The following is a 27,602-nucleotide window of genomic DNA, read 5'->3' on the forward strand; positions in this document are numbered from 1 at the left end:
GTTTACCGAAAGGGTTTATTGAGATGTTTCTTTGCTTTGACTGGCTTTTGACATTCGTTTTCTATCGCTCAATAACTGCGGCATTAAAGTTAGTATTAAGATAGGAAGCTCTCTAGGGATGCGATCTCAGGAAAGAAGTCCAGCCTCCAGGCGCCACCTTAAGAAAAAATGACTTGGCTGAGCACCACCAGCGGAGAGAGATGGGGGTGTAGGGATGTCTGCGTGTAGGAATTCCCGGGAGCAAGTGAGAACTCCAAAGAGGGGGCGGGGCTTAGGACTTTAGCAGCCAAGGGAGGCGGGTTCCACCCCGGGTCGAATCAGGTGTCTGGACCCGCCTCTGCCTACGCCTACGCGTGCGCAGTGCGAACCTTCCCCTGCTCTGCTTTTTCCTCCAACATGGAATTCCGCTCAGCTCGGCAAGCAGTACTGCAGCTACTCCGTACGGTGGCTCCAGCAGACCTCCCAGCTCTGCTCCAGTGGATGAGAACTACCCGTAAGCGATCAGAGCCAGAGTCAGACGGTTGGGGCAAGAATATGCTGTGGGCGTTGACCTTGGGGACTTAGGGTGAGGCCAGAAGCGTTCCATAGGGTAGCTGTGCTGGTCTCTGCTCTGCTACGGATCGGGTTGAAGGGGGGCACATCGCAAACTTTTGTCAGTTTAAGAATCCAGTTTAGGATTGGTGCAGGAGGACCTGGCTCTGGGTTTGTGATTCCGCTACAGACTTCAGACAAGCGGCTACAGCCGCCTTGTGTCTAACCTCTTCTCTGAAGGAAAAAAAAGGGGGGGGGTGGCGGGGTGATGGGTTAGCCCTCCTCCCCATTACTCCCACAGATTTGGGACGACCAGTAGGATACTACCTGAAAAAGCCCTTTGCAAGAGAAGTTTCAGGCTGTAGAGCTGGAAGTTTTTACCCTGTAGGCAAAATCACGTGTAGCTAGTGCATTTATTTTCTCAATTGTAAAATGGGCCATCAATTTAATAGCAGGTGTTCCGGGGTGGGGAGAGGGAGAAAAGGGGGAGGGGAGGACAGGACTTTGATTTTCAATGATAGTAATACTAAAAAAGTACAAGTTAGAATCGAGGAAATGTGGTAATTAGGTCGAGTTATTGAAGAATGGGATAGATCTGTTTTGGCAAAGTGAAGCCTGGTGAAAGCACAAGAGGATAGGATATTCCTTGTTGGAGAACTATTCCAAACCATGCTCTGCTTCTGTACCCCTAAACGTTGATTTCCATGTTTATTTTCATCTAGACTCATGACTTGAAATATTCCTGTTTGCTGATGACTCCCAATTTTAGACTTCCATCCGTGAGGTTCTTCCTAGAACTTTCTCTCTTTGTGATGTTAGAGTCAATTTGGGTATTATCATTATTGTTATTACTACTACTACTACTACTACACATTTTGGAGGATCATTTTAGATAAGATGCCAAACTAAAATTAACTTGGACATCTGGTAGTGAGATTTAGCCTGGAAAGTAGAGAAAACCAAAGAGCTAGCTTCATATTTATACACACAGACGAGATTCAAGGTGGGAATCTACGAGATATTTTATTCCAAAAGCCCTGGGTGCCTACAAAAATGCCATCTATTGCCTGGTTCTGGCAATTGCACCATTACTAAAACATCCTTGCCCTCAAGATTTCAGTTTTGTGGAGCCATTTGTAATCTAAATCTCCAGTTTTAGAGGCATCAGTTGAGACTCCATTTTTCAAACTCGTTGAAAGCATGTTTTGTATGATGATTTTGTAAACAAGAAGACCCAATACCATTGGCTAAAGAAGATGTTTTTACTTTTACTAACACCACGTTCTGTGCCTTTCTCCAGCCGATCCTGTAGTAGAGAAGCTCAAGCAATTTGTTAAGCAATTTAGAACACAAACTGAGTTTCTGAAGAATGTTTATTACATGAATATTTTAAGAAATGAGAGTGTCACTTAGCTTAAAATGAAGGAGTATGTTTTAATATGAATCTTTAAAAGTAGTGTAATTTACTGGTATACGCTTTGTATGTGGTAATATATACATAATACAGGATATACCATTTTAACCATTTTTAAGTGCACATTAAGTACAATACATTTACTTTGTGCAACCGTCATCACCATCTGCCTCCAGAACATTCTCATCTTCCCAAACTGACACTTATAGTGTACTTTTTTATGAAATACAGCACAAAAGATTCTTCCAATCAACAATTTTTCATTTTCCTAATTAACTTCCTTCTTCCAGGAAAAAAATTATCGCATAATGTCTTACTTGTATGACATTTGCTTAGACCTTTGATAATTATAACTCTCCTTGAATTTTTATACCATTTAATGGAATAGCAAGAGATAATAATAGGCATGATTTTGGTTTTGAGTTTCACAGAGTTTACTGAAACTGAAAAAAATCTACATATTGCTAACAGGTAAAAATCACAAAAGGAAGAATAATATTCTTGGTCTCTGAAGGAATAGTGGGATTATCATACCAAGACCTGAGGTCATTTGGGATCAGGCTGATAGAACCAGAAGCTTGGACCAGGACAGAGGCAAGCACATGTCAAAGTATGATATAAACTGAAGATATAGAAAAAATAAAGATAGAGCCTGTATTTACCTTGGTACCGCTTAGGCCAAAGTCTAGAAAACAAATGAGCACCAGTAAAGAAGGATGAAAAAAGTCTGAGGGACAAAGCACACAAAGACAACTCCCCCCTCAAATAAATAAAAGGAGTAAAAAATACAGCAGGACTTCAGCTCATTGATTCTAATCTTGTGGCAGAGCATCTGTTCTTTTGTACTTCTTGTATATGTATATAGTGGACTCTTGATCGAGAGCCAAACTGTATGTGAGGTCCCCAATAGGCATATTAAAAATTACATTTTGTTAACAGCTGTCTGTTAACAAACACCATTCTGAAGCCTCTGAATTTTTCCTGAGTATGCAAATACAAATGAGGATGTCAAACCAACAACTCATAAAAATTTCTATTAAGAATCAAGTTATAGGGCTTCCCTGGTGGCACAGTGGTTGAGAGTCCGCCTGCCGATACAGGGGACACGGGTTCGTGCCCCAGTCCGGGAAGATCCCACATGCCGCGGAGCGGCTAGGCCCATGAGCCATGGCCACTGAGCCTGCGCGTCCGGAGCCTGTGCTCCGCAACGGGAGAGGCCACACAGTGAGAGGCCCGCGTGCTGCCAAAAAAAAAAAAAAGTCTATGTAAATCTGCTTTAAAAAAAAAAAAAATCACATTATAAAGGATAGGAAATTAAGGTGTGTATAAGAAAATAATAAAATAATCAAGAAAATATTTAAATGCTTAAAGAAGTTAATAGTAGGTGACTAGAAGCTTTTCTGTTTCCTGTATTTTATTTTATTTTATTTTTTTTATTTTTTTTTTTTGCGGTACGCGGGCCTCTCACTGTTGTGGCCTCTCCCATTGTGGAGCACAGGCTCCGGACGTGCAGGCTCAGCGGCCATGGCTCACAGGCCCAGCCGCTCCACAGCATGTGGGATCTTCCCAGACCGGGGCACGAACCCATGTCCCCTGCATCGGCAGGCGGACTCTCAACCACTGCGTCACCAGGGAAGCCCTGTTTCCTGTATTTTAAATACATCTTCATTGAGCAGAATTGAACCTGTTGCTGAACAGCAGCTACAGAGTTGTTAGAGTTTCTTTGAAATTCCGACAAATCTAAAAAGCAAAGCCTGGGATCTAGTTACATTTGTCGAACAGCATACTACTGCAGTTCTATATTATATTGCTATTACCACTGAGGAAGTAGCCACATAACTTACAGATTTTCCAATCTCTTGTTTCCTGTTTGATCCTTCTGTTTCTCAATTTCTTATCTCCTCTTGCCTTCCTGTGGGTAAATGGAACAGTTTTAGAATTCTGTTCTTGTTTATAGTGTTTCTGAGTTTATCTCTTTGTATAGTTTTCTTTGTGGTTACTCTATTACAGTATACATATGTAACATCACCATCTACTGGTATCAATATTTTAACACTAGAATGAAGTATTGAAATCTTACTTTCATGTAGGTCTCTTTACCCTCCCCCACTTTAAAAATATGATTATTTTATGTATTTCCTCTATATACATTGAGTACTATTACAGATGGTTTTATAAATTTTGATTTAACCATCAAATATGGTTTAAGAAACTAATGAAGAGAAAGATAGTGTAATGAATTTACTCTGTTTTTACCCATTCTGTTGTGTTCTTTACTTTCTGAAGTTCCAAGCCGCCTTCTGCTATTTCCTTTCTGTTGGAGAGTTTCCTCTACCAGTTCTTTAAGGGTAGGTCTGCTGGCAACAAATTCTTAGTTTTTCTGCATCTGAGGTTGTCTTTACTTCTCCATTCCTGAAGGATAATTTCATCAGATATAAAATTTACAGTTTGTGGTCCTTTTTTTCTAGCATTTGAAAAATTTTGTAATCTTCTGGCTCCCATGGCTTTTTTGTTTGTTTGTTTTGTTTTGTTTTTTGGGTTTTTTTTGTTTCTTTTGTTTTTTGGGGTTTTTTTTTGTTGTTTTGGGAGGTTTGGGGGTTTTTCTTTGTCTGCGTTGGGTCTTCGTTGCTGCGCATGAGCTTTCTCTAGTTGCAGTGAGCGGGGACTACTCTTCGTTGTGGTGTGCGGGCTTCTCATTGCGGTGGCTTCTCTTGTTGTGGAGCACGGGCTCTAGGGCACATGGGCTTCAGTAGTTGTGGCACGTGGGCTCTAGAGCCAAGGCTCAGTAGTTGTGGCACATGGGTTTAGTTGCTCCACGGCATGTGAGATCTTCCTGGGCCAGGGATTGAACCTGTGTCCCCTGCATTGGCAGGCAGATTCTTAACCACTGTGCCACTGGGGAAGTCTGCTCCCATGGTTTCAGATGAAAAATTCACTGTTTGAATTGGTGTTTTCCTACAGGGAGTGAATCATTTCTCTTTGCTTCTTTTAAGATTTGTTCTTTGTGTCTTTTGTTTTTAGAAGTTTATGGTATGTTCTTATGTGGATTTCTTTGGGTCTATCATATTTGGAGTTTGCTTGGCTTCTTATATCTGTAGGTTTATGTCTTTAACCAAATTTGGGGAGTTTTTAGCTGTATTTCTTCAAATACTTTTCAGCCCCACACTTTTTTCCCTATGTCTGGAGCTCTGACACTAATGTTTGATCTTTGTTTTTCCACAAATCCTTAAGGATCTGTTCAGTTATTTTTTTTTTCTGTCTATTTTATCTCTGTTGTTCAGATGGAATAAATTTTATAGATCTGTCAACTCAAGTTTACTGATTCTATCCTCTGTCATCTCTACTACTGAACCCATTCAGCAAGTGTTTTTGTGTTGTTGTTGTTTGTTTAGTTTTATAGTTTCTATTTCTTTTTCTATGACTTCTACTTCTTTGCTGAGATTTTCTATTTTTTTCACTTGTTACAGGATAATTCTTAACTGCTTATTGAAGCATTTTTATTATGGAGTTTGCTTTAAAAGCCTTGTCTGATCATCCAAATTTCTGATTAATTTACATGTTAGCATCTAGATTGCCAGATTCAAATTATGACTTCCTGTTCTTGGTATAAATGATTTTCCATTGTATCCTGGATATTCTGATTGTATGCTAGGGTAATTTTGATTTTATCCTGGATATTTTAGATATTATGCTGACTTGATCCTATTCAAATCTTCTATCTTAGTAGGCAGTTACCCTGCTTAAGTTTAACCTGTTGGTTCTGGCCTGCTTTTGTGGGCTGTAGCTCTGATAACAATTTAGTTTTCAGTGCCCTTGCAGTGCTATTCAGGTCTGCTTCATTCCTTGAAACTGCTGGGGCTCCTGCTCAGTCTATGCTGGTGTTGTCTGCATGGAGAAGGACAGTTTCTTGGATCACCCTATGTCACTGAGCTTACCTTCCACCAGTGGGAGTAGGGGACAAGCAGTACAGGGCCTGGTTTGCTCTTGGCCACTGGGCAGAAGGCTGGGAGACCTCAGGCCTGGGTCTCTATCCTGCTGGGTAGAGGGCCTGAGGACAGCAGCCTCCCCTGTCATTACCAGATAGCCTGCCACTGCCCCAGGTGTGGACTAGGGATTAGGGCTCCCCAGTACGTCTCTGTTGTTCTTCCCCATTACAGTCTTTGGTGAGAGAGAGCAGGCTTTTCTTAGTTTTTGTTTTGTTCTTTTTTTTCAATCTGGCTGTTGGTAGTTCTGGGATGCAGGCCTCTCCAGGGCCCAGTCCAGGCTACATGGAAGATAAAAGGAAAACTCAGGAGGGAATTCACTGCGTTGACCCTCCTTCCTTAAATCCTCAGGTCCCTAGACAGTTTACCTTTTTTCTAGCTTTCAGAGTCCTTTATGGTTGCCTGTTGATTTATTTCCAGGGTACTTCATTGTATTTAGAGGGGAAGAGCAGGGGAAAAAGAGGGAAGTAGCCATCTTGTCTAGGACCAGAAGTCCCCTCAGTAAATTTTTAAAATTTGAATAAGAACTTCAGAGTAATAGTAGATATGAATGAATAATAGGAAATATATAACCCAATGTTTAATTATGTATTGTAAGTCATTAGAAGTAAGGATATGGGTGAGTTAAGGCCAGAGTTTGAATGTAAGACTTCATGGAGATGAAGTAACTTGAGCAGGGCCTTATTGCAAAAGGCAGGGTCATAGAGTATGAACAGGAAGGAGTATGGAAAACACCTGAGGAGATTTGCACATCTTAAGCAGAAGTTATGTTAGAGAGTAATGAGAATAGAAAATAGGATGGTTAGACTCTGGTGATATAGAGGGCCTTGAAAGTCTAGAGTGACACTTCATATGTTGAAAAGTGAAAAGCTATCCCAAAATTGTAAGGGGAAGGAGTGACACAAAGTGAAGTTGAAGCAAGATTAGTTTAAAATCGGTGTGCAGGATATCTTATATTGGGGGGAAACTGATAATTCAGGAGCTAATTGTGAGTTTGTTCTGGTATTCTAAGTGTGAGGTGGTGCCTGTGCCTATGAGGTATTTGAAGCGGTAATAAAGAGGAAGTGGATTCAAAAGAGAAAGTGATAGGACTTGATACCTGACTAGATGTAAAAAGTGGGGTTTGATTCATATACTGTCAGCTTTGGTGACTTCTCTGTCCCCATGTATTTAATTAAATATAAGTAGGAAATTTTTAAACAATGAATTTTGCTCTTTAGTGAAGCTCTTCTTTCTCCACTCCCTTCCCACCTACATATGTAATTTGAGAAAAACCTTACTGTCCTTAGGCAACTGATTAACACCTTTCTTTAACTTTTTCCAAGCAACGTACTGTTACCACACATTCTGAAATAGCTATTACACATGTTAAAAGATGTTCAGCCTCACTTGTAATTAAAGAAATGCAAATTAAAACAACAAAGTTTGTTTTTATGGTACTATTCAATGCTATAAGGCTTTAATGAAACACATATTCTTATTCTTTTCTGATAGATTAAATTGGTATAATCTTTCAGGAAAGAAATTTGACAATATGTAGCAAAAGCCTTTAAAATGTTTAAGTTCTTCTACTTCTAAGAATTCATAGTAAGGAAATAAATACAAAGAGATGATGTATGCCAAAATGTTAGTTGCAGTGTTCCCAATTTTTCACAGTTATAATTGTATCTAAATGTATAGTAGTAGGACTGAACGGTTAAGTAATATACATATGGTGGAATATTACACAGCCTTTTAAAATAATGTTTTAAGGAATTTAATTTTAATAACAAATACTTATGATGATAGAATGTTAATGAATTCCAGTTTTACACACTGCAGTAATATCCTATCATATCATGCCTTTCCCACCTGTTTTATAGCCATTATTAGGGCAAAAATGTCTTGCCCTTCTTTTCAGAAGTTATTTGCCAACCACTACAGATAATGAAACTAATTTTAGCCTTCTTGAGCTAAAAATTTCCACAGTGCCTTACATACAGTGCTCAACAAATATTAACTATTATTATGAAAGATCTTTTGAGAATTTTCTTCCTAGAAAACTATACATATTTATGTATACAACCAAGCATGCAACTTTAGGCCTTTTATGGACCACATAAATCCCATATGTGGATCCTGTTAACTAGGACCATGGTGAAGAATCACTGCTGTAACTGAAGGAATCTCTTTTTACCCTTGAATGTAGTTGAATCAGAGTTTGTTGTCCAGGATAAGAGGTGTCAGTTCTCATTTTCTCCTGGTATCCTTGGGAATGAGTCTTCACTTAATACTGCCTTTTTAAAATGACTGAGTAATTTAACACACAATTTCATAATATCTCTCATCTTGCCTGGTGATGCTTACATTAATTGGGGGATTAACTCCCAAATAAACATATTTAACTAGGGAGACAGCGGGAAATCTATTGTGATGGTTCAGAATTTGCAGCCCTTCCCATCTTTCATTTCTCCAGCTCCCTTGATCTTCACATATGACTGTTCAGATGGTTCACCACCACCACCCCTTCCAAGTCTATTAATAACCCAGTAGCAGCAGCAATCAGAGCCCTAGACACTATAAAGTGATAGAAGAGGAAAATAAGCTAAGGTAGTCATGGATTAGAGAACTAAATTGCCAAATTGAGTTCAGTTCCAGGGCCACATTTAAAGGGGCTGTTGAACAAGTCCAGAAGATGGCAACCAGATGGCAGTGGATATGGTTCCCACAATATATGAGGAACCGTGGTCAGAGCTAGGGAGAAGAGAAGGCTAAGTCAGTGATAGGGGAGCTCTTACTAGCCAGCTGCCTTCTGAGCTCCCTTAGAGAGACTGTATGGTATAGTAACTAAGAGTTCAGAGTTAGACCTACATTCAAATTCCAACTCTACCACTTTCTGGCCAGTATGACCTGAGACAAGTAACTTAAATTCTGACCTCACATTCTTCTTTTGTTATAAAATAGAAGTGATAATAGTACCACAAATAGGATTCTGAGGATTAAATGACTGTTTGAAAAGCACTGCACAAAATTTAGCATGCCTTAAAAGTGCTCATTCAATAAATGCCGTATAGCAATAGCATTAAAGATGATGATTCCTCTCGAGCTGAAATTAGAAAAATGAGCTGTTATGGAAAGGTAGATTCTGGCTCAGCACATGGAAGAAATGCACTTCCCGAATGTGTTCAGGTGAGGACTGAAAAACAGTCATATGTCAGAGATGCATGGATGGGTTCTGCCATTTGGTAATAGTTCGTAATAAGTTCCCTTTCCACTATAAGACTCTTATAAGGCCGACCCACATGAAAACTATGTTTTCCTAACATGGTTGTTTATGTTACAGAATTAAATCCAAAGAAGTTGGGCTATGAGATATCTTAGTTTTGTATAATGAGATTTTTATTGGCTTCTTCAGTTATATACCATTTACAAATTGAGAGAACTTGCTAAGAATCAATGATGTGAGTGATATTATTAGAATTAAATGCAAGTCATAGAGGCTTCTAGACAGTTTCCCATCTACAGAGAGAAGCTAAGCAGATGTTAGGTATTAATTAACACCTTGAGAAAATTTAATTAGATTTTAAGAAAACAGTTTTTAAAAGGCCAGTTTTTTAAAAAATGCATCACAGGTGCTATTTAAGTTCCACCTAAAACAATTTGGAACGAATCTTCATAGTATTTTCATTTCTCTATAATTTATATTTTGCATCCTTCGAGAAATAATTTGAAGCAACAACTTAGATCATTATACTAGATAGGTGAGGAAAGAAAAAAGAGCTAAAAGGCCTTTCTACATTAGTTCAGGGAGCCAAATAATATATCAGTATCTTCGTGTTAACTACTATTGCTCAAAAGGAAGTTATACAGAGAAAGAACCTCTGTACGTAGGGAAACAGTGGAAAAAGTGAAAAAGAAGAGTAGCTTTATTTAGAAGCAAAAAACCTAGGTTTGCTTCTTGTGCTGCTGTTGGCCTGCCTTGTAACTTTTCACAGTTCATTTAACCTTCAAAGACTCAGTTACCTCCTCTGTAAATCAGAGAATGTAATCTTGCTTTGTCTTCCTTACATGGATGTTATAATACTTAAATGACCTAGTTTCTATGTGAAAGAACTTTGCAAACTAGAAAATATTATCTAAATTTTAATTGTTGTTTGTGACATGAAAATTGCATTCTGACCCAACACAAGAATTATTATGTTTAAGAAGGAAATTATGAACTTATTTAAAAACAACCAAAGATTTGGGGGGCGAGATGTGGAGATGGATGATATTTTCTTCAGAATCTCCTTGTTTTCCTTTTATAGCTGTTTTAAAACAGTAAGAAAAACACAACCCCTTCGAGGTCCTTTTACTCTAGCAAGAATTCAATATAAGTCTTTTAAGAAAAAGGTAAAATGTTTTCATTAGTAGTCCTTTCCAGTCTATATTTGGCATTCTGGCTGTAGCTAACTTTTAGAATATTTTACTTCCAGATAAGTCACATTCTAGTTAAAATTATATGAGCTGCTTAGAAATCATACTTTTGTAGAGCCAATTTAAAAAAATTTATAAACACACAGATAAGGTGAAAAAACAGAACAATGAACACCACTTTTATACCCTCACCTGGATTCACCATCAGTCTCTTGCCTTCTCCATCTTAATTGCTATATACATCGGCATGCACGCACACTTCCCTTTTTGCCAGATTATCCAAAGGTAGGCCACAGCCATCAGAAATGTGCTGTTTTAATGATCATTTTATCTGCTGTTCAAATGCAGTGGAGTAACATGATTCTTATAAAGTTTATTCTATAGTTGGTGCCATCTGTTAGTTCTTGTTATCCAAAGTCTTGAGTACATTTTATTGGAGGCAGAGATACTCGGATTAAAGTTATATTCTTAGTAATCCCTGTGTGATGCCTCCTAAACTTGTAAGATCTATATGGTCACACAAGGATTATTTGACTACTTACTGGTAAGTTTAAGACCCTAAAAACTAATAGCAGTACTTTCCTTAAGTAAAAATAAAGAAGTAAAAGTACTACATATTTTTTACATGCCTTTGTTGTTCTATAACAGGCTGAAATAGTCAAGTTTTATATTTTCAAGCAGTTTGGAAAAAGGAAAAACTCAGTGTTTTCAATGGAACATTTGTTAAAATTGAAATATTTCATTGGTTAGAAAGTTTATTTATTGTTATAAATTGATGCTATCTGATGGAAAATATCCACCCATTGTAATCACTTAGTCTAGGTATGAGTACATCCATAAAAGCTATATCTGGTTTTTTTGGGTTTTTTTTGCAGGAGATTTTGATGAATTCATTCAAGACAATAATGACATTATGTTGAAAAACATAGCAGAAGACCTTCGGAATTGCTTACCTCTAGAAACCATGCTTTCCTCAGAACATCTAGCCCTCCAAAAAGTAAATATGTTAAATTAATTTCCTCTTAGTGCTACTTGAGGATTCTCCTATTCTCCCCTAACCCCATTAGCCTTTCCAGTCTAATCAGTCCTGAATTCTGCTTTTTCGTTTGGTGCTTCAATCATGTCCCCAATTCTTTTGAGTCTGTAACCTTCAGGCTCCCTAGTACCATTCATTCAACAGATGTTTTTTGAGGGTGTCCTGTTTGCCAAGCACTCAACCCCCCACCCCCACCCCCACCCCCAAAATCAAGGCACGACATTAACCTGTCCCTGCCTACACCATTGTCCTGGTTTTCTTTGCCCTGTTCCATTTCCGTGGCTTTTATCAAGGGTGAAGTTCACCCCTTTGTTTCCTTCTCCTACTTTTGCGTTACACAATTTTTGCTTCTTTTATTCCTTTATTCCTAGAATTCTCACTTTTCTTCTCCAGACAACCCCATCATTCAAGTACCTTCAAAGCCCAACTCTTATGGGACACATATGCTATGAATACTGTTTCCTAAAGCAAAACTAAGAATAATAATGTCTTCTTCCCCCACTAATCTGAAAGTAGCAGCGCTTCATGTGGTTTTTCAGCATGTAAATTCCTGAGCAGAGGTACTAAATCCTGTACATTTTTGGTAGTTCTGTGCACATTGTGAGCACTCAGTAAATCTTAGTAAACATCCAGTCATTTACAGGAGGACAATAGTGGGTCGTATAAAAACTGAGAGCAATATTTGTAATACAGTTTGGATGTTATTAATAAAACAATCTTAGCAGTCTCATGATATAACACAATATATAAAGAGACAAAAAAGTATTCATTGCATGTTAATGGTGGACCCACAATCCCCCATCCCAACAAACTGTTTTTCTCTTCCTTTGTTTCTTTCTGGTCCTTGTATATGTTCATACATTTTATATACTTATATATGTGTGTGTGTGTGTGTGTGTGTGTAGATGTAGATATAATTTTGTGGATTTCCAAGCAGATAGGTTGATTCTTTATTTAGTGTTAAAGTAGAAGGAATCAGACATATTTTTCTCTGTAGCTGCTTGCTATTATATCATGTACCACCAGTATTAATAAAGTGCTATTATTTGTAAGCATGGAGTTTTACTAACATTGTTATTATTTGAAAACTTTGCTTCTGGGCAAAGATTACTTGCTAAGTATTTTGATGGGTAAGTCGCTGACATGTAGGACTCAGAAGACCTGATATTAGTTTCAGTTCTTCCCGCTCTTAACTAACTAGTGTCATTCCTTGGGAGAAATCTCTCTGGGTATCACTTTCTTTATTTGTAAAATATACTACTTAGGATGGACAAGATGGTCTCAAAATACTCCTTTCATCTAAAATTTTCATCTATTTCTCATAGCCATGTTTTGCATCATGACATGTCAAATAACAAGTTGCTAGTGTCTGAAAAATGAAACAAAAGCAGAGCAGAGTTGCTGACTTCCACAATCAAAACTTGTCTTCCTGGGCCTTGTCGTTGCTCTCAGAATTTTAGCATATGAACCACTGATGTTTTGCCTTATTTAGCAATAAAAAGAGACTTCTTTGTACTTTGTTTCTTTTGATGTTTTTCTTCTCTCCACCAGATACAGCAACAGCCAGAACCCACAGTTCACGTTGATGCATTCCTTTATGATGAAGACTTTATTGATTCATTATGTGAGGAAGGAAAAATGAGCAGATACTACTGTATGGTGTGCGGCTCACACCAGACGGCGCCTTTAGGTGGGCACTCAAGCCTGCAAACCTGATGACTTCGTGTGTACTTTTCCTTACATGTCATGAGTATGCAGATTTTTTTTTAATATCTTTAATTTTAATTTTTTAATTTTTTAATTTATTTTTGGCTGCATTGGGTCTTCGTTGCTGCACGTGGGCTTTCTCTAGTTGCGTCGAGCGGGAGCTACTCTACATTGTGGTGTGCGGGCTTCTCATCGTGGTGGCTTCTCTTGTTGCGGAGCACGGGCTCTAGGTGCGTGGGCTTCAGTGGTTGTGGCACGCGGGCTCAGTAGTTGTGGCTTCCGGGCTTATTTGCTCTGCAGCATGTGGGATCTTCCTGGTCCAGGACTTGAACCCATGTCCCCTGCATTGGCAGGCGGATTCTTAACCACTGTGCCACCAGGGAAGTCCCGAGTATGCAGATTCTTGCCCAAGCGTTCGCTGTTTTTGGAAAGCAAAAGGACAACCTGCAGCCTAGCCATTACCAATTATTGCAGTCAGGGAAACTAAATAGAAGCATCGTCCAGGGAAGCTAGGCCACTTCATGTCTCTCCCAGGGGGATATTTCTGCTTTTCACTGAGCATGTTTAATTAGAGGTGACTTTTCAGGTCCAGCAACTAATCAGAAGTGAATGAATACAGGGAAACTGACTCATACTTTATATACTCAAAAGAGAGTCACATTTAACCATAGTGCTGATTTATTTACAATGAGAAATATAACTGCCAAGGGGACTGAAAACGTTCTCCACATAGAAACATCTACTTGAGAAGTCAGATAGTAATCAGATATTGTTGGATGGGCATGGATTCAGAGGACGGAGATAGATAATCTTGACAGTCTATTCAGGCCATGATTTGACATCATGGAGCATCTTTGGTCTATAACCCAGAACAACTCTAGCAACAGTCTCCTGCATCTCTGTCCCTCAGATGCAGCACCTGTGTTTCAAATGGGAAACTAGACTGACTCCATGCTGCTAAGATGTTAACTCTTCTGTTAATATATTTTTTGTTCAAACTGGATATTATTGGCTAGGCTATTAATTTAAACATGCTATTTCAATCTCCCTGCTCACTTAGATTTAGAGGTGTTGCTTAGAGGGGATAAGTAATATTGTGCTCATATTACTGATCTTAGATAATATTATTCTCGAAAATTAACTACTACCAAATTTGTAGTATTTTGCTAATACAAATATATAGTACCTGTATTGTAGTTGGGGATTAAACTACCCTGGTTTACTGATTTAAGATTCTATTTTTAGATAGTACTTTTTTCCATTTGAAATAGTTGAAATTCACAGAATAGAAAAGGACTTAGACAAGAACAGTAGAAGAAGGGACTTCCCTGGTGGCGCAGTGGTCAAGAATCCGCCTGCCAATGCAGGGAACACGGGTTTGATCTCTGGTCCAGAAAGATCCCACATGCCATGGAGCAGCTAAGCCCGTGTGCCACAACTACTGAGCCCGTGTGCCACAACTACTGAAGCCCGTGCGCCTAGAGCCCGTGCTCCGCAACAAGAGAAGCCACCACAGTGAGAAGCCTGTGCACCACAACAAAGAGTAGCCCCTGCTCGACGCAACTAGAGAAAGCCTGCACGCAGCAACAAAGACCCAACGCAGCCAAAAGAAAAAGAACAATAGAGGGAAAACTAAAAAGTGAATTATAAATAACACCATATCAGATCTGATGTACAGAAATTTACAGAAGAGCTATGTTTGACACAGAAAAATTTGGAGGTTAGGATGTATTTTCACATAAAAATCAGATTGTAAATAGTGTCTGGACACCCAGACCAGCCTGGATAACTATAATGGCTCTGAAAAAGCTATCACCGTGTGGGCCTCTTATTCCCTATATGAAAGGGGCTTGTCCAGCTACAAGACACGAACGATGACTCTGGAGCCCAGGGCAGGAGCACTAACGTGGCAAAGAGGATGGTGAGGATGAGAGGAGATAAGGGCTATGGTGGTCAACCCCCCTCCACCCCATCACCTCCAGTGTTACTTCTGAGGCCTAGTCATCCTTTATTTTCTTCCAAGGGATTAGCCTGCCTGCTTCCATTTTCTTTGCCACCAGTCATTAGTTATGATCAAAGTTTCTCCCCTTCCTGACCATTATGTCATGTAGCATACAGTAGAGAAAGTCTTTGGGTTACCTCCATATCAGAAAAAAACAGACTCAGGCTCTCCCAGGTGATTCATTACAGAAATAATGGAGTGAGAAGGTGGGCTAGGAGACTAGAAATTGTAGCAATTAAACTAAGGGAAATAACAGTTTAGGAGTGTCTTAACCTCCTTCCATACCACCCCTCTCCTGCACTCCAGAACACACTCTAGGTTGCTCAGGGCTGCCACATTGTTCCACTCCAGAGATGGTCATTCATTGGGTAGTTCACAGTCTATGCCGCAAGAGGTGGAAGCCCTGTGGTTGGCTCTGGGATAGGGTGAGAAAGCCAGATGGTATGGGAGTTAGGAAGCAGTTGCTGGGAACAGCAGGTCAGAGGGAGAAGAGGAAGGGGAAAACCCAGGACACCCTAAGCAGCAGCAAGAAGGAAATGAGGAGCATGGGGGTAGGGACAGGCAGCTGAGTAGCGGTTTTCTTGAGGCCTTTGATGATGATGATGATGATGATGATGATGATGATGATGATGATTTTGGCCGTGCTGCGCGGCTTGTAGGATCTTAGTTCCCTGACCAGGGATGGAACCCGTGCCCCCTGCAGTGGAACCACTGGACCACCAGGGAGTTCCCTCTAGAGGCCTTTTAAATGTCAGAGACTTCATATTTGTTCTTGTCTAATACAGCTCAGAGTGAATGAATACAAAATTATCACATTAATTTTTTCTAAATAACCTCTGAATGGCTTTCATTGATTAAGAAAAGCATGAAATACACTTTACAGGTGAAAGAATTAGAAATACAGAATGGAATTGTTAATCCCCAAGCAGAATTTAATGTTTACTCTGTTCTAATTCTCCAGGGTTTATTTCTCATTCCTTCTCTCTCATGGAATTGAAGTTCATTTATCATCATGTACTCCCTGATCTATCGGGAAAGGTCTTGGTTGACGTTGGCTCCAGGCTTGGCACCGTCCTTTACGGGGTAAAGTCCAGCTTGTAGACATACTCAACATTTGGAAATACTTTCTTCTCCTACTAGCATCAGTTTTGCCTGCCACCATCCAAGATGACAGCTTGGCTTTATTCATTAGAGTAACAGAATAATAGGGTTAAAATAGTGTATCAAATTTGGACTTTCAAAGGCCAGCTCTCTGATTTCCATTACTAGTTTGACTTTGTGACACAAGTGGAGGAATATCAGCAAAACAGCAACAGGTGACCCTCATAACACTTTGCTATTCTGTCACTCACTTACTGCCCTTCTAACTCCATTTTCTGTACTGTATTAAAATAATATAGTATACTGAGTTTTGATAAGAGCTCTTATAAAACTGACAAATTTACTTGACCTGGGAAATTGCTTATGGCTATGAGCAAGTCCCTGAACACCTCTGTGCCTCAAGTTCCTGACCTGTAAGTGAGCAAACTAAATGATATCCAGGACACATCGTGCTCTAGTTTTCTGTGATCCAAAGTTCGAATCCTGTGATCCAAAGACTTCTGTGTCTTCGGTGTGGCTTTTTTTAAAAAATTCAAATCATGAGCATTTTAAATATTCTTAAATGGTTTTATCAAAAAGCTGAAATGTGGTTTCTGGTTGTCATTAGCAGATGTGTTAAAACATGTGGCCAACAGCAGTAGATGTTCATGCCAGAAACAGGCCCTATCAGTTCCCAGCATCACTGCCTGCTCTAAAGAGAAACAGTTAACTCTTTCATGGTTCATGTATTTTTCAGTGTTGACTTTTATTCTTCAATTAGGAAAAATAGCCATAATAGAAAGTACAGTTTATCAGATGGCTTTGTTTGGAGAACATTAGAGATTATGCTTGTTTACCATATTTTGTCCATTCTTGTTAATTTTTTCATTTGTTAGAAAAGTATATAGCTGAAATAATTGTGGCTAAGTATATAGCTGAAATAATAATTGGCAGCATTAATGAATTTAGACATATTGTCATTTTCCTCTATAGTACATCACTGATTCAGTCAACAAAAATTTTTTGAATACTTACATATGCTCCATTGAACATATTCTAAAAATCCATGATGAGCTATGAATATAAATTTAGTTTACACATAAGTGTTAGTTGATGTATAATGGTCTTCAGAATATGATTTGACCTCTCCTTCCAGATTATTTTTTATTATAACCAAAATAGATACATAATAATATATAGACAGTTCTTGATGATCCTTGTTAACTAATGGCCAGTTGTCTTTGGTGGATTGCCAGACACCAGGTTGACGTCTCAAAGCCAAACAGGACACACCTCCAGCCACCCTCCTCTTGTGTCAGACTGTGCATGAGTTTCCATTATATTTCCCACAGGTTAATGCCTTTCTTGCTTTCCCCTGAAATTCCCAAGAAATTACGGAAGTAGGGTATTAAACAAAGAATCTATATGTGATCACTTTCCTCATTTCCAACTTTGTTGAATGCACAGTTTTATCAGGAAAAGTAAGAAATCAATCTTTAAAGATATGATTACTTTTAAATAACGGAAATTAATAAACTACAGTCAAGGTCTCGATGAGTAAGAGTCTAAGTTCTTAAAAGTTGGTTTACATAAATTATAAAATGTTACTTATCTTTCCTTTTTATCTTTATTTTTACTTTATTGAATTCTATTTTTAAAAGTTTGATTTTTAGGGACTTCCCTGGTGGTCCAGTGGTTAAGACTTTGCCTTCCAGTGCATGGGGTGCGGGTTCGATCCCTGGTTGGGGAGCTAAGATCCCACATGCCTCGTGGCCAAAAACCAAAACATAAAACAGAAGCAATATTGTAACAAATTCAATAAAGACTTAAAAAAAAAAAGTTTGACTTTTAAAATTTCAAGTAGAAATAAACCCACAACTAAAAGTTAATTCTTTTGTATCATAATGTATCTTCATATTTCAGGGTTATCTTTACAGTTCAGCATCACAATTATATGGAGTAGAATTGAATGGAGACTTCTGCCAGTTGCAGGAAATGGTCATAAAAAAGTACCAGTTCACTGACAGAATAAAGGTACCCTTTTAAATGTTTATTCTGTTATCCACTGTATAGCACAGTTTAGCCAAATTTCTTCTGCATTGGAGTTGGAAACACTTTTTGAATCTATTCTTGATTGCTGTTGTGTAGAAACAGATTGAGTTAACTTAATATTTTAAAACACTGATAATAAAGTTGAATTATTATCAATATGTTCCACTCACATTTTTCTCTTCCAAATTTTATTAGAAAGTAGAATTTTTTCTTAATTTTCTTCGTATCAACTATAGTTTTGGTAGCGCTAATTTTGAATCTCTTGATGTTGGTCAGAAGTGTATTTAATTAAACTCTGAATGTTGAAAGTAAGCAAAAAGGTTAAGTAATGCTCACAGTTTTTATCTTTTTATAAGCTTTCAATAGGAATTGTGGGTGCCACAGAATAGCAGTTCATGGGAGAATGATGTCCTGGGTTGGGCTATGACAGAAATTTTCTGTTTCTTATATGTAAGGGGAAAAATAAAAAAGGGGAAAGGAAGTTTTTTGGTTGATGCAGTATTCCTTGTCATATCACTAGTGATCCTACACGTCTAATGGCAATGCACAGAAGTACTGTGTATCTAAGGATCTCTGGTGTTCAATGCAATCAAATATTGAAAGACATATCTTAGTAAGATTAAGGATCTAGCTTTCCCCTTTCTTATAGAAGGAAAACTTTTCATTCTCTTCCTCCTTCCATCCTTGCCTTTTTTTTCTCTTTCTCTCTCATCTTGGAAATTGAGAGGCAATTGATCAAAGAGAATTCATTGTCCAATAATAAGTTCATGGATTTTTCTCACTATCCCATATTTAATGAACAAAAACACACTGCTCTTACATAATAAGAATCACATAACTAACAGGAAAATTGATTTAATTAGAAATCGAGATTTAAACATTCTGGATATTATTTATTTGTAAGGCTAAGTTCTTTTTTGGAAGGAAATCGTATGATATAAAAAACTTTTTCTCTCCTTTTTAAAATAAAAGTTATTTGCTTTGCTCTTGAGCAAATACATGTTTCCTCTTATTATCTTGCCTGTGGTCTACAAGACTTGTTGATTGTAGTCGAAGTTAATTTTTTGAGGTATATAGTTTTTTCAATAAATTATTTTGTTTGCTTTCTTGGATAGATAATATATTCAAGTGAATTTTAGATGAAGAGTCAGACAAGGCCAGTTAAAATATTTGTATTAACATTTTACAATTTATAAATTACTTTTTAAATTTTATATGGTCCCATTTGATTCTGTGAATCAGGACATGTATTACTCCATTTTATTTAGGAAGACACTGACTACCCAAATGTACAAATCCAGTTGATGATGGAGCCAGAATAACTAGTGATATAATGGAAAAAGCTCTGAACTGGGAGTGAAAAGAGTGTAATTATAACTATATAAATGATTCCATCTAAAACAAAATTTTCACAAGCTTATGGTTTTTATTAGGTATTGAGTATCTTCCATAGATAGTAGTATTAAATATACTTTTCTCCCATTTTAAGAAGTGTGAATCTCCCATATTGCCTCACAACATCATTGAATCAATAGCTATTTCTTACGTGATTATATGATACGGTGTCTTTGTTCTCTTACGTGAACTTATTCTTTTTTAGGTGCTTCATGCAGACATCTGTACACAAGGTTCACTTCTGCAAAATGCTGATGTTATTATAATGAATAATGTCTTTGAATATTTTCTTAATGAGGCAGAACAGGCCAGGTACGTTATTTATTCAAGCAAGAAATCTGTTGTTAAAATACATCTAACAAAGTATGAAAAGGGATTGGTAGAAGTGTTTTCATATTAAATTTTTTATTTATTTGTTTATTTTTTGCCACACTGTGAGGCTTGTGGGACCTCAGTTCCCCAACCAGGGATCAAACCCGGGGCCCCAGCAGTGATATGAAACTTCTCAGAAATGACTTCAACTGTCAGGAGTTTATATTAATAAGGAAATGTGTTATGTCTAAATGAAAATAAAAATAAACTTTAGTTGTCTAACCTTGTAAATATTACATCTAATTTTGAGTAGTTATAAAATGGTTTCATGACCCAAGCATTTGCTTTGCAGTCTGGGATGCAAGAAGTTATCAATTCCCAGTGGGTTTTTATACTTATTCTTTTCTGCCTCAGTTTTCTTTTCTTTGAAAAAACATGTCCTATGCTCTCCTATCACAAAATTATGGGAATTAACTGGTGCCTATAAATGACTATAAAATAAGATATAGGGCTTCCCTGGTGGCACAGTGGTTAAGAATCCACCTGCCAATGCAAGGGACACGGGTTCGAACCCTGGTCCAGGAAGATCCCACATGCCGCAGAGCAGCTAAGCCCGTGCGCCACACTACTGAGCCTGTGCTCTAGAGCCCGTGAGCCACAACTACTGAGCCCATCTGCCACAACTACTGAAGCCCACGCACCTAGAGCCCGTGCTTCTCAACAAGAGAAGCCACCACAAAGAGAAACCCATGTACTGCAACGAAGAGGAGTAGCCCCCGCTCGCCACAACTAGAGAAAGCCCGCACGCAGCAAGGAAAACCCAACTCAGCCATAAATAAATAAAAATTTTAAAAAAACAAGATACAAGAATATTCAGCTAGAAAACAGTGAATAATGATCAAATTTTTAAAACGTTCTTAATTGGTAATAGTAGGTTCCTGGAGTTTATTCCACTATTCAAGCAATAGAAAAATTAGCAAATCTCTGATCACTTTTTTTTTTTTTTAAATTTTTGGCTGCTCTGCGGGGCTTGTGGGATCTTAGTTCCTCGACCTGGGATTGTGCCCACGCCCTGGGCAGTAAGTGTGGAGTCCTAACCACTGGACCACCAGGGAATTCCCTGTGATGGCTTTTCTGACTTCTCATCAGGACTTATAGGTTCCTCTAATTAGAAAATTCCTGTAGTCTGAGACACTGATTTTCTGGTCAGTTAGGCTTGCTGACTTATTTATCATAATGACATACATATACTCTGGATGCAGGAAACCTCCTTTCCATATCTATGAAAGGGCATTACACACGTTTGGGTTAGTGCATCAGTGAGGTTTCTACTGCAAGAAATAAAAAGACATAATTATAGACCATAAACAGTTAATATGGAGTAGAATCCTGAATGAGTAACCCTCTTTATCCTGCCACCCCTTTACTGTCTATATTTTCTCTCTCGCACACATACACACACGTATCTATTACTTGTAGGTTAAGGTTAGTACAAAATTAACAGTGTAAATAGTTTAAAAAGAAACTAGTTCAACAGAAAGCAAATCATATCCTCAGAGCTCAGCCAGAATGGGTGATGATTTTTTGGTCACAGGCTAAAGGCCAGAAACACAACATGAACAAGTTGTTTTAATCATAGTGCACTCTTTAAGCTTAATTTCCAGTGGACAAAGTATGTATAGCTTTTTACCTTTTGCGGTTCAGGACCTGTAGTCAAAACATTACATAATTGTTGGAGAATGAAATATACTAGGTTTATGCTGTGTAAGAAGTTAAAAGAGAAAAACACCTTAAACTCTTCACAGATTCATATAGGAAGATTTTAAATGCTGAAGAATGATGAATGCTACCTGTTAACTTGATACTGGAAAGTATTTTCATGTTTGGGTTGTTTTAAAAACTATCTTGGGGGACTTCCCTGGTGGTCCAGTGAAAAACCCGCACGCCACAACTAGAGAGAAGCCCGCATGCCGCAACTAAGACCAGACACAGCCAAAAATAATAAATAAAAAAAATAAATAATCTCAAAAAAAAACTATCTTGGAAAATTAATTCACAAACTCTGCATGACTCACCAAATAGGTACTGACCATGTGTTAGTTCAGTCATTTCTCCAAGTTAATCAAATGCAGTGAATTCTAAATATAGATAGATGATAGCCTCTCATGGTTAATTACCTTCATCATGAATGACAGTACACGGGAGAAAGTTTAGAAGATACAGTAAAGCATTCTGATACTGGAATCGTTCTGACAAAATTGATCATTTACCTATATAATTCTGTATTGTAGCAAGTAGAGTAATTCTTTGTTTAAAAGGTGCCTCTGTATTTTTTCAGTAGGTGAAACATATACAACTACTACAATGACAGCTTCTCAGAAACAGCAAGTGCTATTTTGAGAGCCATGCCCAACCGTGCCAGGATACTCAGCTTCTTCAGTCTTACTAAATAGACTTGTAAAATATATAATTTCTAAGGAACTACATCAAGACAACAAACAGCTCTAGCCCAAGCACAGTGATATTTATTATCAAACACTGCTTCTTGGTTTTATATCTAGCCCGAGAAAAAGAACATTTGTATCGTTTTGCCTAGTAAGCTCCAGAATATACTAAACCCAATAACCATTGCTGTAACTAAAATAAGTGCAAATGGTACTGCTGCCCACCTGCCCCACTACAAGGGGTGCACATCCCTGCATTGCTTGACCCTTGCTCCCCAATAGCAGGGTGTACTGTCAAAACTAACGCACAGTGTAGAAATCCCATTCATGTCTGCTCTACAGGTTAATCAGAACTGGTCAGACACTGCCCTCTGACACATATACATGCACATGGTGTGCCATCGTGCTTTAAATCTAGTTGATCTCATTAAACTTCTCAGGTGCCATAATGTCCAGAATTCTTTCCGTTGAATATTTCTGACAGCCAAATAAAGTATGATTTCACTCTTGATATTATTTTTAAAGATCTAATCTCTATGTTATACTCTTATTTTAGTCTTTGCTTGCTTTCTGGCTTCTGTGGCCTTTCTCCATGACTCTTTCCCACTCACACCCCTCAGCCCTGTTCCATTCTGCAGAAAGTTTGACAGTTCATAAAGAATTGAAGAGGCTTTAACGCTGATCCAGCTTTGATTTCTTTATCAGTTCTGAAAACTTCCTTTTGGCCTTACCCACAATCCCTTGTATTAACCCTAATCCCCATCTTGTTAAATCTCTCTCAGTATTGTCACTTCACAATTTTGCCAACATCCCTTCAGGAACTGAATTTACCAATTTCTAGTATCTTGCTGCGGTCCTGTTTTCTGCTGGCAAACATTTTTACCCATCTGGATTTCTACATATCGCCTGGGCTATATTTTTTTTTGTCATCCTCATTTTGAAAAAATATCCAGTGTCTGGTAAAGCATAACATATAAGTTTTGAATGTGTTACAGAGCCTGGGAATATATCAGCCATAATGTAAAGAAACGAGGATCCTTATTAGTGACCGTGCCGAGCCTTGAAGATTCTCTCTCAAGTCTTCAGGTATGTAAGCCTCTTTCCCAGCATTTTTATTGTCAAAACTTTTCTTCTGCTTTTTTCTGATAGCTGTTAAAATATTCTAGAAATATTCTGTCTGAATATAGTGACAATGATAGAAAGAATAACAAAACCTTATGGCTTAAGAACTGATTTGTGGTTTGTTCACTGGCATCAAGAGCTCTGAAAGTGTACAGATTCCTTTGCTTCTCCACCCCCAATTTTTCCAGCTGTGGGGTTACAGTTTTATTTAGGTTAACAAATGCTATTAAATATTTGTAAGAGACTTAGAACACCCACATCATAACTTTTTCCCTGAGAACAAAAGGAACAGAGCTGTTCAGGTTTCTAGAATCAGTAAGTGGACTGGAGGCCCACATCCTGTACACAGTTGAGCTTCTAGGTCAAGTTTGGAATCTTGCACAAACTGCTTCTATGTTCCTCAGATTCTCCATACAAAATAAGGCTGATACTTAATAATAAGATTCAGCCCAATAAGTTGACCCTTTTATAAAGGTTAATTAATGTTTGTAAAGCTCTTTGAGATCCCTAGATGAAAGATACTGTGGCATTTCTTAGTACAGAGTCATATTATCATTTTCTTTAATATCTCTTTCCTCACATATAAGCACTGCCAAATTTAAATATATATTTCTTCCTTTAAAAAACTAAACAATCATCAATAATACCTTCTTTAAAAATTTTTGTCAATCATCTAAATTACAAAAGTAATTCATGTTTGTCATAACAAGGGAAATAATCCAGAGATACATAAAGAAACAATGTTGATCTCCCCAGTTCCCCCCCACCTAATTCCCTCCCCATGAGATCCCTACCCCGTGAGTGGTATGATTCTACCATACTTTTCCATACTCATAAAAACGTACCTTTTAAAATATGTGCTCTCCAGTTTATAATATCTATATGTATTGGAATAATTCAGTGATTTTCACTTACCAAAGTAAAATATTTTTGAAAGAGTCCTTATATATAAATTCTTGAATAACGTTATTGCTTTCCTATTTAATGAAACTTCTTTAAACAGATATATCCATTGGTGGCTCCAGAATTTCTGTATCCCGGAGACCCAGATTTGCAGTGGGAAGGGCAGGGCCTGATAAAGGTTATGGAGGGAGATTACCCCCTCTCGTGCAACCTCTTAGCACCATCACTGTGTGTATATGAACCGTTTCTCTGTGTACTCCCATTGTTGTTTTAATCTTTTATTGTTTAAGCTGGTTTAATTATTAAACTATTTACATTAAAATAATTATACTATATGTTCTTTATTCTTTCAAATTCCAAAATCAAGGTAAATTAATTAAGTCCCTGAATCCACAAACTTACCATTTCGTACGACAAAGAATTATGTGGCACCATGTAGAACTTAGTCCCTCTCATTGTAATAAAAATCCTTTGTGTTCAATTACTTAGTCATGATTTCTCAAAATTCAAGAGAATAGGTTCATTCTGCAATTTTCTTATTTGTTTATGACCTTTTTTTTCCCAGGTTAATATACAGTTATCTCCCTGGGTTGAAGAGGTACCACTGAACTATGATGTATACCCAGAAAAGGATATTGACAAGGAAGCTCTTGAACAAATACATTTATACAAGATTCTCTAACACTACAATAGTCCTACCTCAGTGTAAAATAATTACAAAATAATTTAAAAGAAACAGAACCCCACTATCCTAACACATATTTTTTCTGTATATTCCTTTCTAGTCTTTGTACATATGCTTACGTATTTGTAAATAGTTGTATGTGTATATATACAACTTTGCGTGATAATTTTATTAAAATATTTGTGTGAAAAAATTTTGGTTTTCCCCTGCTTTCTTTTATTTTGTTAAAAATATAAACGTGTACTTTTCCTTTTTTTGAATTTTTATTTATTTATTTGCACCGGGTCTTAGTTGCGGCTCGCCAGCTCCTTAGTTGTGGCATGCGAACTCTTAGTTGCAGCATGCACGTGGGATCTAGTTCCCTGACCAGGGATGGAACCCGGGCCCCCTGCATTGGGAGCGTGGAGTCTTATCCACTGCGCCCCCAGGGAATTCCCTTTTTTTAAAAAAAAAAAAATTTATTTATTTGGCTGCACCGGGTCTTAGTTGCAGCATGCAGCTCCTTTAGTTGCAGCATGCCTGAGGGATCTAGTTCCCCGACCAGGGATCGAACCCCAGCCCCCTGCATTGGGAGTGCGGAGTCTTAACCACTGGACCACCAAGGAAATCCCAACATGTGTCCTTCTTTAGTCACTAACTCTATATACCAAGTCCAGATATGGCCCCCCAAAAGACCAGAAGTAGTTTCTATTATGAAGGAGGGGTGGAGGGGAAGGTAGGTTACACTGTACCCCATTTATTAGATCTCTATTCTGTAAGATCCTTGTACACAGCTTTATCTGAGGAGGCTAGCACAAGGACTAAAATAAAAAATAATTGCAGTTGCTAGGAAAAAGCAAAACTAGAAAGATAGCCTCTAAAATATAAATAGAGGTTATATCTAGGTGGAACAATTACTGGTAATTTATTATTCTTTTCTGTACTTTTCTGAATTTTCCGTTTTTTCTGTAATGACTTTCTTTTGAAATCAGGAGAAGCAAAACTTTTTTTTTCCCAAGAATACAGTGAAACGTCAAAACTTGAACACTGGGCTTCCCTGGTGGCGCAGTGGTTGAGAGTCCACCTGCCGATGCAGCGGACACGGGTTCGTGCCCCGGTACGGGAAGATCCCACGTGCCGCGGAGTGGCTGTGCCCGTGAGCCATGGCCGCTGAGCCTGTGCGTCCGGAACCTGTACTCCACCACGGGAGAGGCCACAGCAGTGAGAGGCCCGCGTACTGCAAAAAAAAAAAAAAAACTATAGAAACATGATTCTGGAGACATTATCTATGATGATTAAAAACAACAGGCAAGAGGATATCCTTGTCAGAAAGCCACTGTGGTGGTCCAGTGAATCCAATAAGAGTGAACTAAGATAGCATCTCTGGGGATGGAGGGAAAAGAAGAGTCAGAGGTATTTAGGAGGCCTTGGGACTTTGTTGGGGGAGTACAAAGGCCCAGAGTGAATAGAATTTTTTAAATTACATTCTAAAGATACATAAAATCAATGAGGCATTACAGCAAATTTACTAAGTCAAAAGATAATAGCAAGAAATCTAATAAATGGAATCTCATACTATCAGCATAAGAAAATGGTTCAATACTAAGTATATGGCCAAAAAAAAAGAACGCTGGGAAGCAAAAATTAAGAAAACAGCTAGAAAAGGAACCTACCAAGAGTGAGAAACACACGCACACAAGATAAACAATATTATTAGCATTGAAGAGAAGGATTTGGTTGAGACAAAGTTCCAAACATTTTTCATGTAAATAAATAAGAATAGAGCCAGGAGAACAAACAGAAAAACAAAACAAAACAAAAAACACCCTTAAGGGTTTCACTGGGGATGTGTTAGCACAGTAACAGTTTTCTGCTTTTAAGAGGAACTCATTTCTTGGTTACAATATTAATTATACAGGCCTTGGAACTTGGGCTGCTGTTAACTTCCCTAGACTTGTCCAGATGCCTTAAGCAGCTCAACCATTTTAGGCTGCAGTTCACCCAGTTGTGAAATAAGTTAATTCATGTTTTCAAACTGTGAGTTTCACAGGAGTATTATGTACATTAACTGAATGATAAATATCTTGAGATACACACATGAAAAAGCACGTAAATAGAATTAGAAATTGATTTTAGTCTTTTTATCTAAAGAGGTGTCCCAAGAAAACTGACAGATATAATAATCATAACTGTATCAAGCAATTGTATCAGTGCTCATTTCTAAGAGAGTCGAATTTCACGTTGCTTTTTTTTTTTGCGGTATGCGGGCCTCTCACCGCTGTGGCCTCTCTCGTTGCGGAGCACAGGCTCTGGACGCACAGGCTCAGCGGCCATGGCTCACGGGCCCAGCCGCTCCGCGGCATGTGGGATCCTCCCGGACCGGGGCACGAACCCATGTTCCCTGCATCGGCAGGCAGACTCTCAACCACTGCGCCACCAGGGAAGCCCCATTACGTTGCTTTTTGTCAACAACTATGATCATCATCTGGTTGTTAAATTGTCTAAAACTTACTGATTTTCTCAAATTTCTGCTTTCTTTGGGAAGATGAGGAAAAGAAAAAT

General features: G+C 38.1%; 1 protein-coding gene across 2 annotated transcripts; it reads left to right on the forward strand.

Moving 5' to 3' along the window:
• On the forward strand, positions 1-25,219 carry LOC132517082 (uncharacterized). 2 transcript variants are annotated; one of them, XM_060143666.1, is made up of 8 exons: positions 1-493; positions 11,199-11,320; positions 12,911-13,049; positions 16,030-16,151; positions 18,072-18,182; positions 19,801-19,907; positions 23,347-23,437; positions 24,942-25,219. In XM_060143666.1, the coding sequence occupies exons 1-8, from the start codon at positions 397-399 to the stop codon at positions 25,056-25,058; spliced, it is 906 nt and encodes a 301-aa protein (XP_059999649.1). In that variant the 5' UTR covers positions 1-396; the 3' UTR covers positions 25,059-25,219. The 2 variants fall into 2 exon arrangements, with proteins under 2 accessions (XP_059999649.1, XP_059999658.1); XM_060143675.1 differs by having other exon boundaries at positions 23,347-23,441; positions 24,942-25,078.
• The last annotated feature ends 2,383 nt before the right edge of the window (positions 25,220-27,602 follow it).

This window comes from Lagenorhynchus albirostris, chromosome 1, assembly GCF_949774975.1.
Source record: "Lagenorhynchus albirostris chromosome 1, mLagAlb1.1, whole genome shotgun sequence".
Lineage (NCBI taxonomy): Eukaryota > Metazoa > Chordata > Mammalia > Artiodactyla > Delphinidae > Lagenorhynchus > Lagenorhynchus albirostris.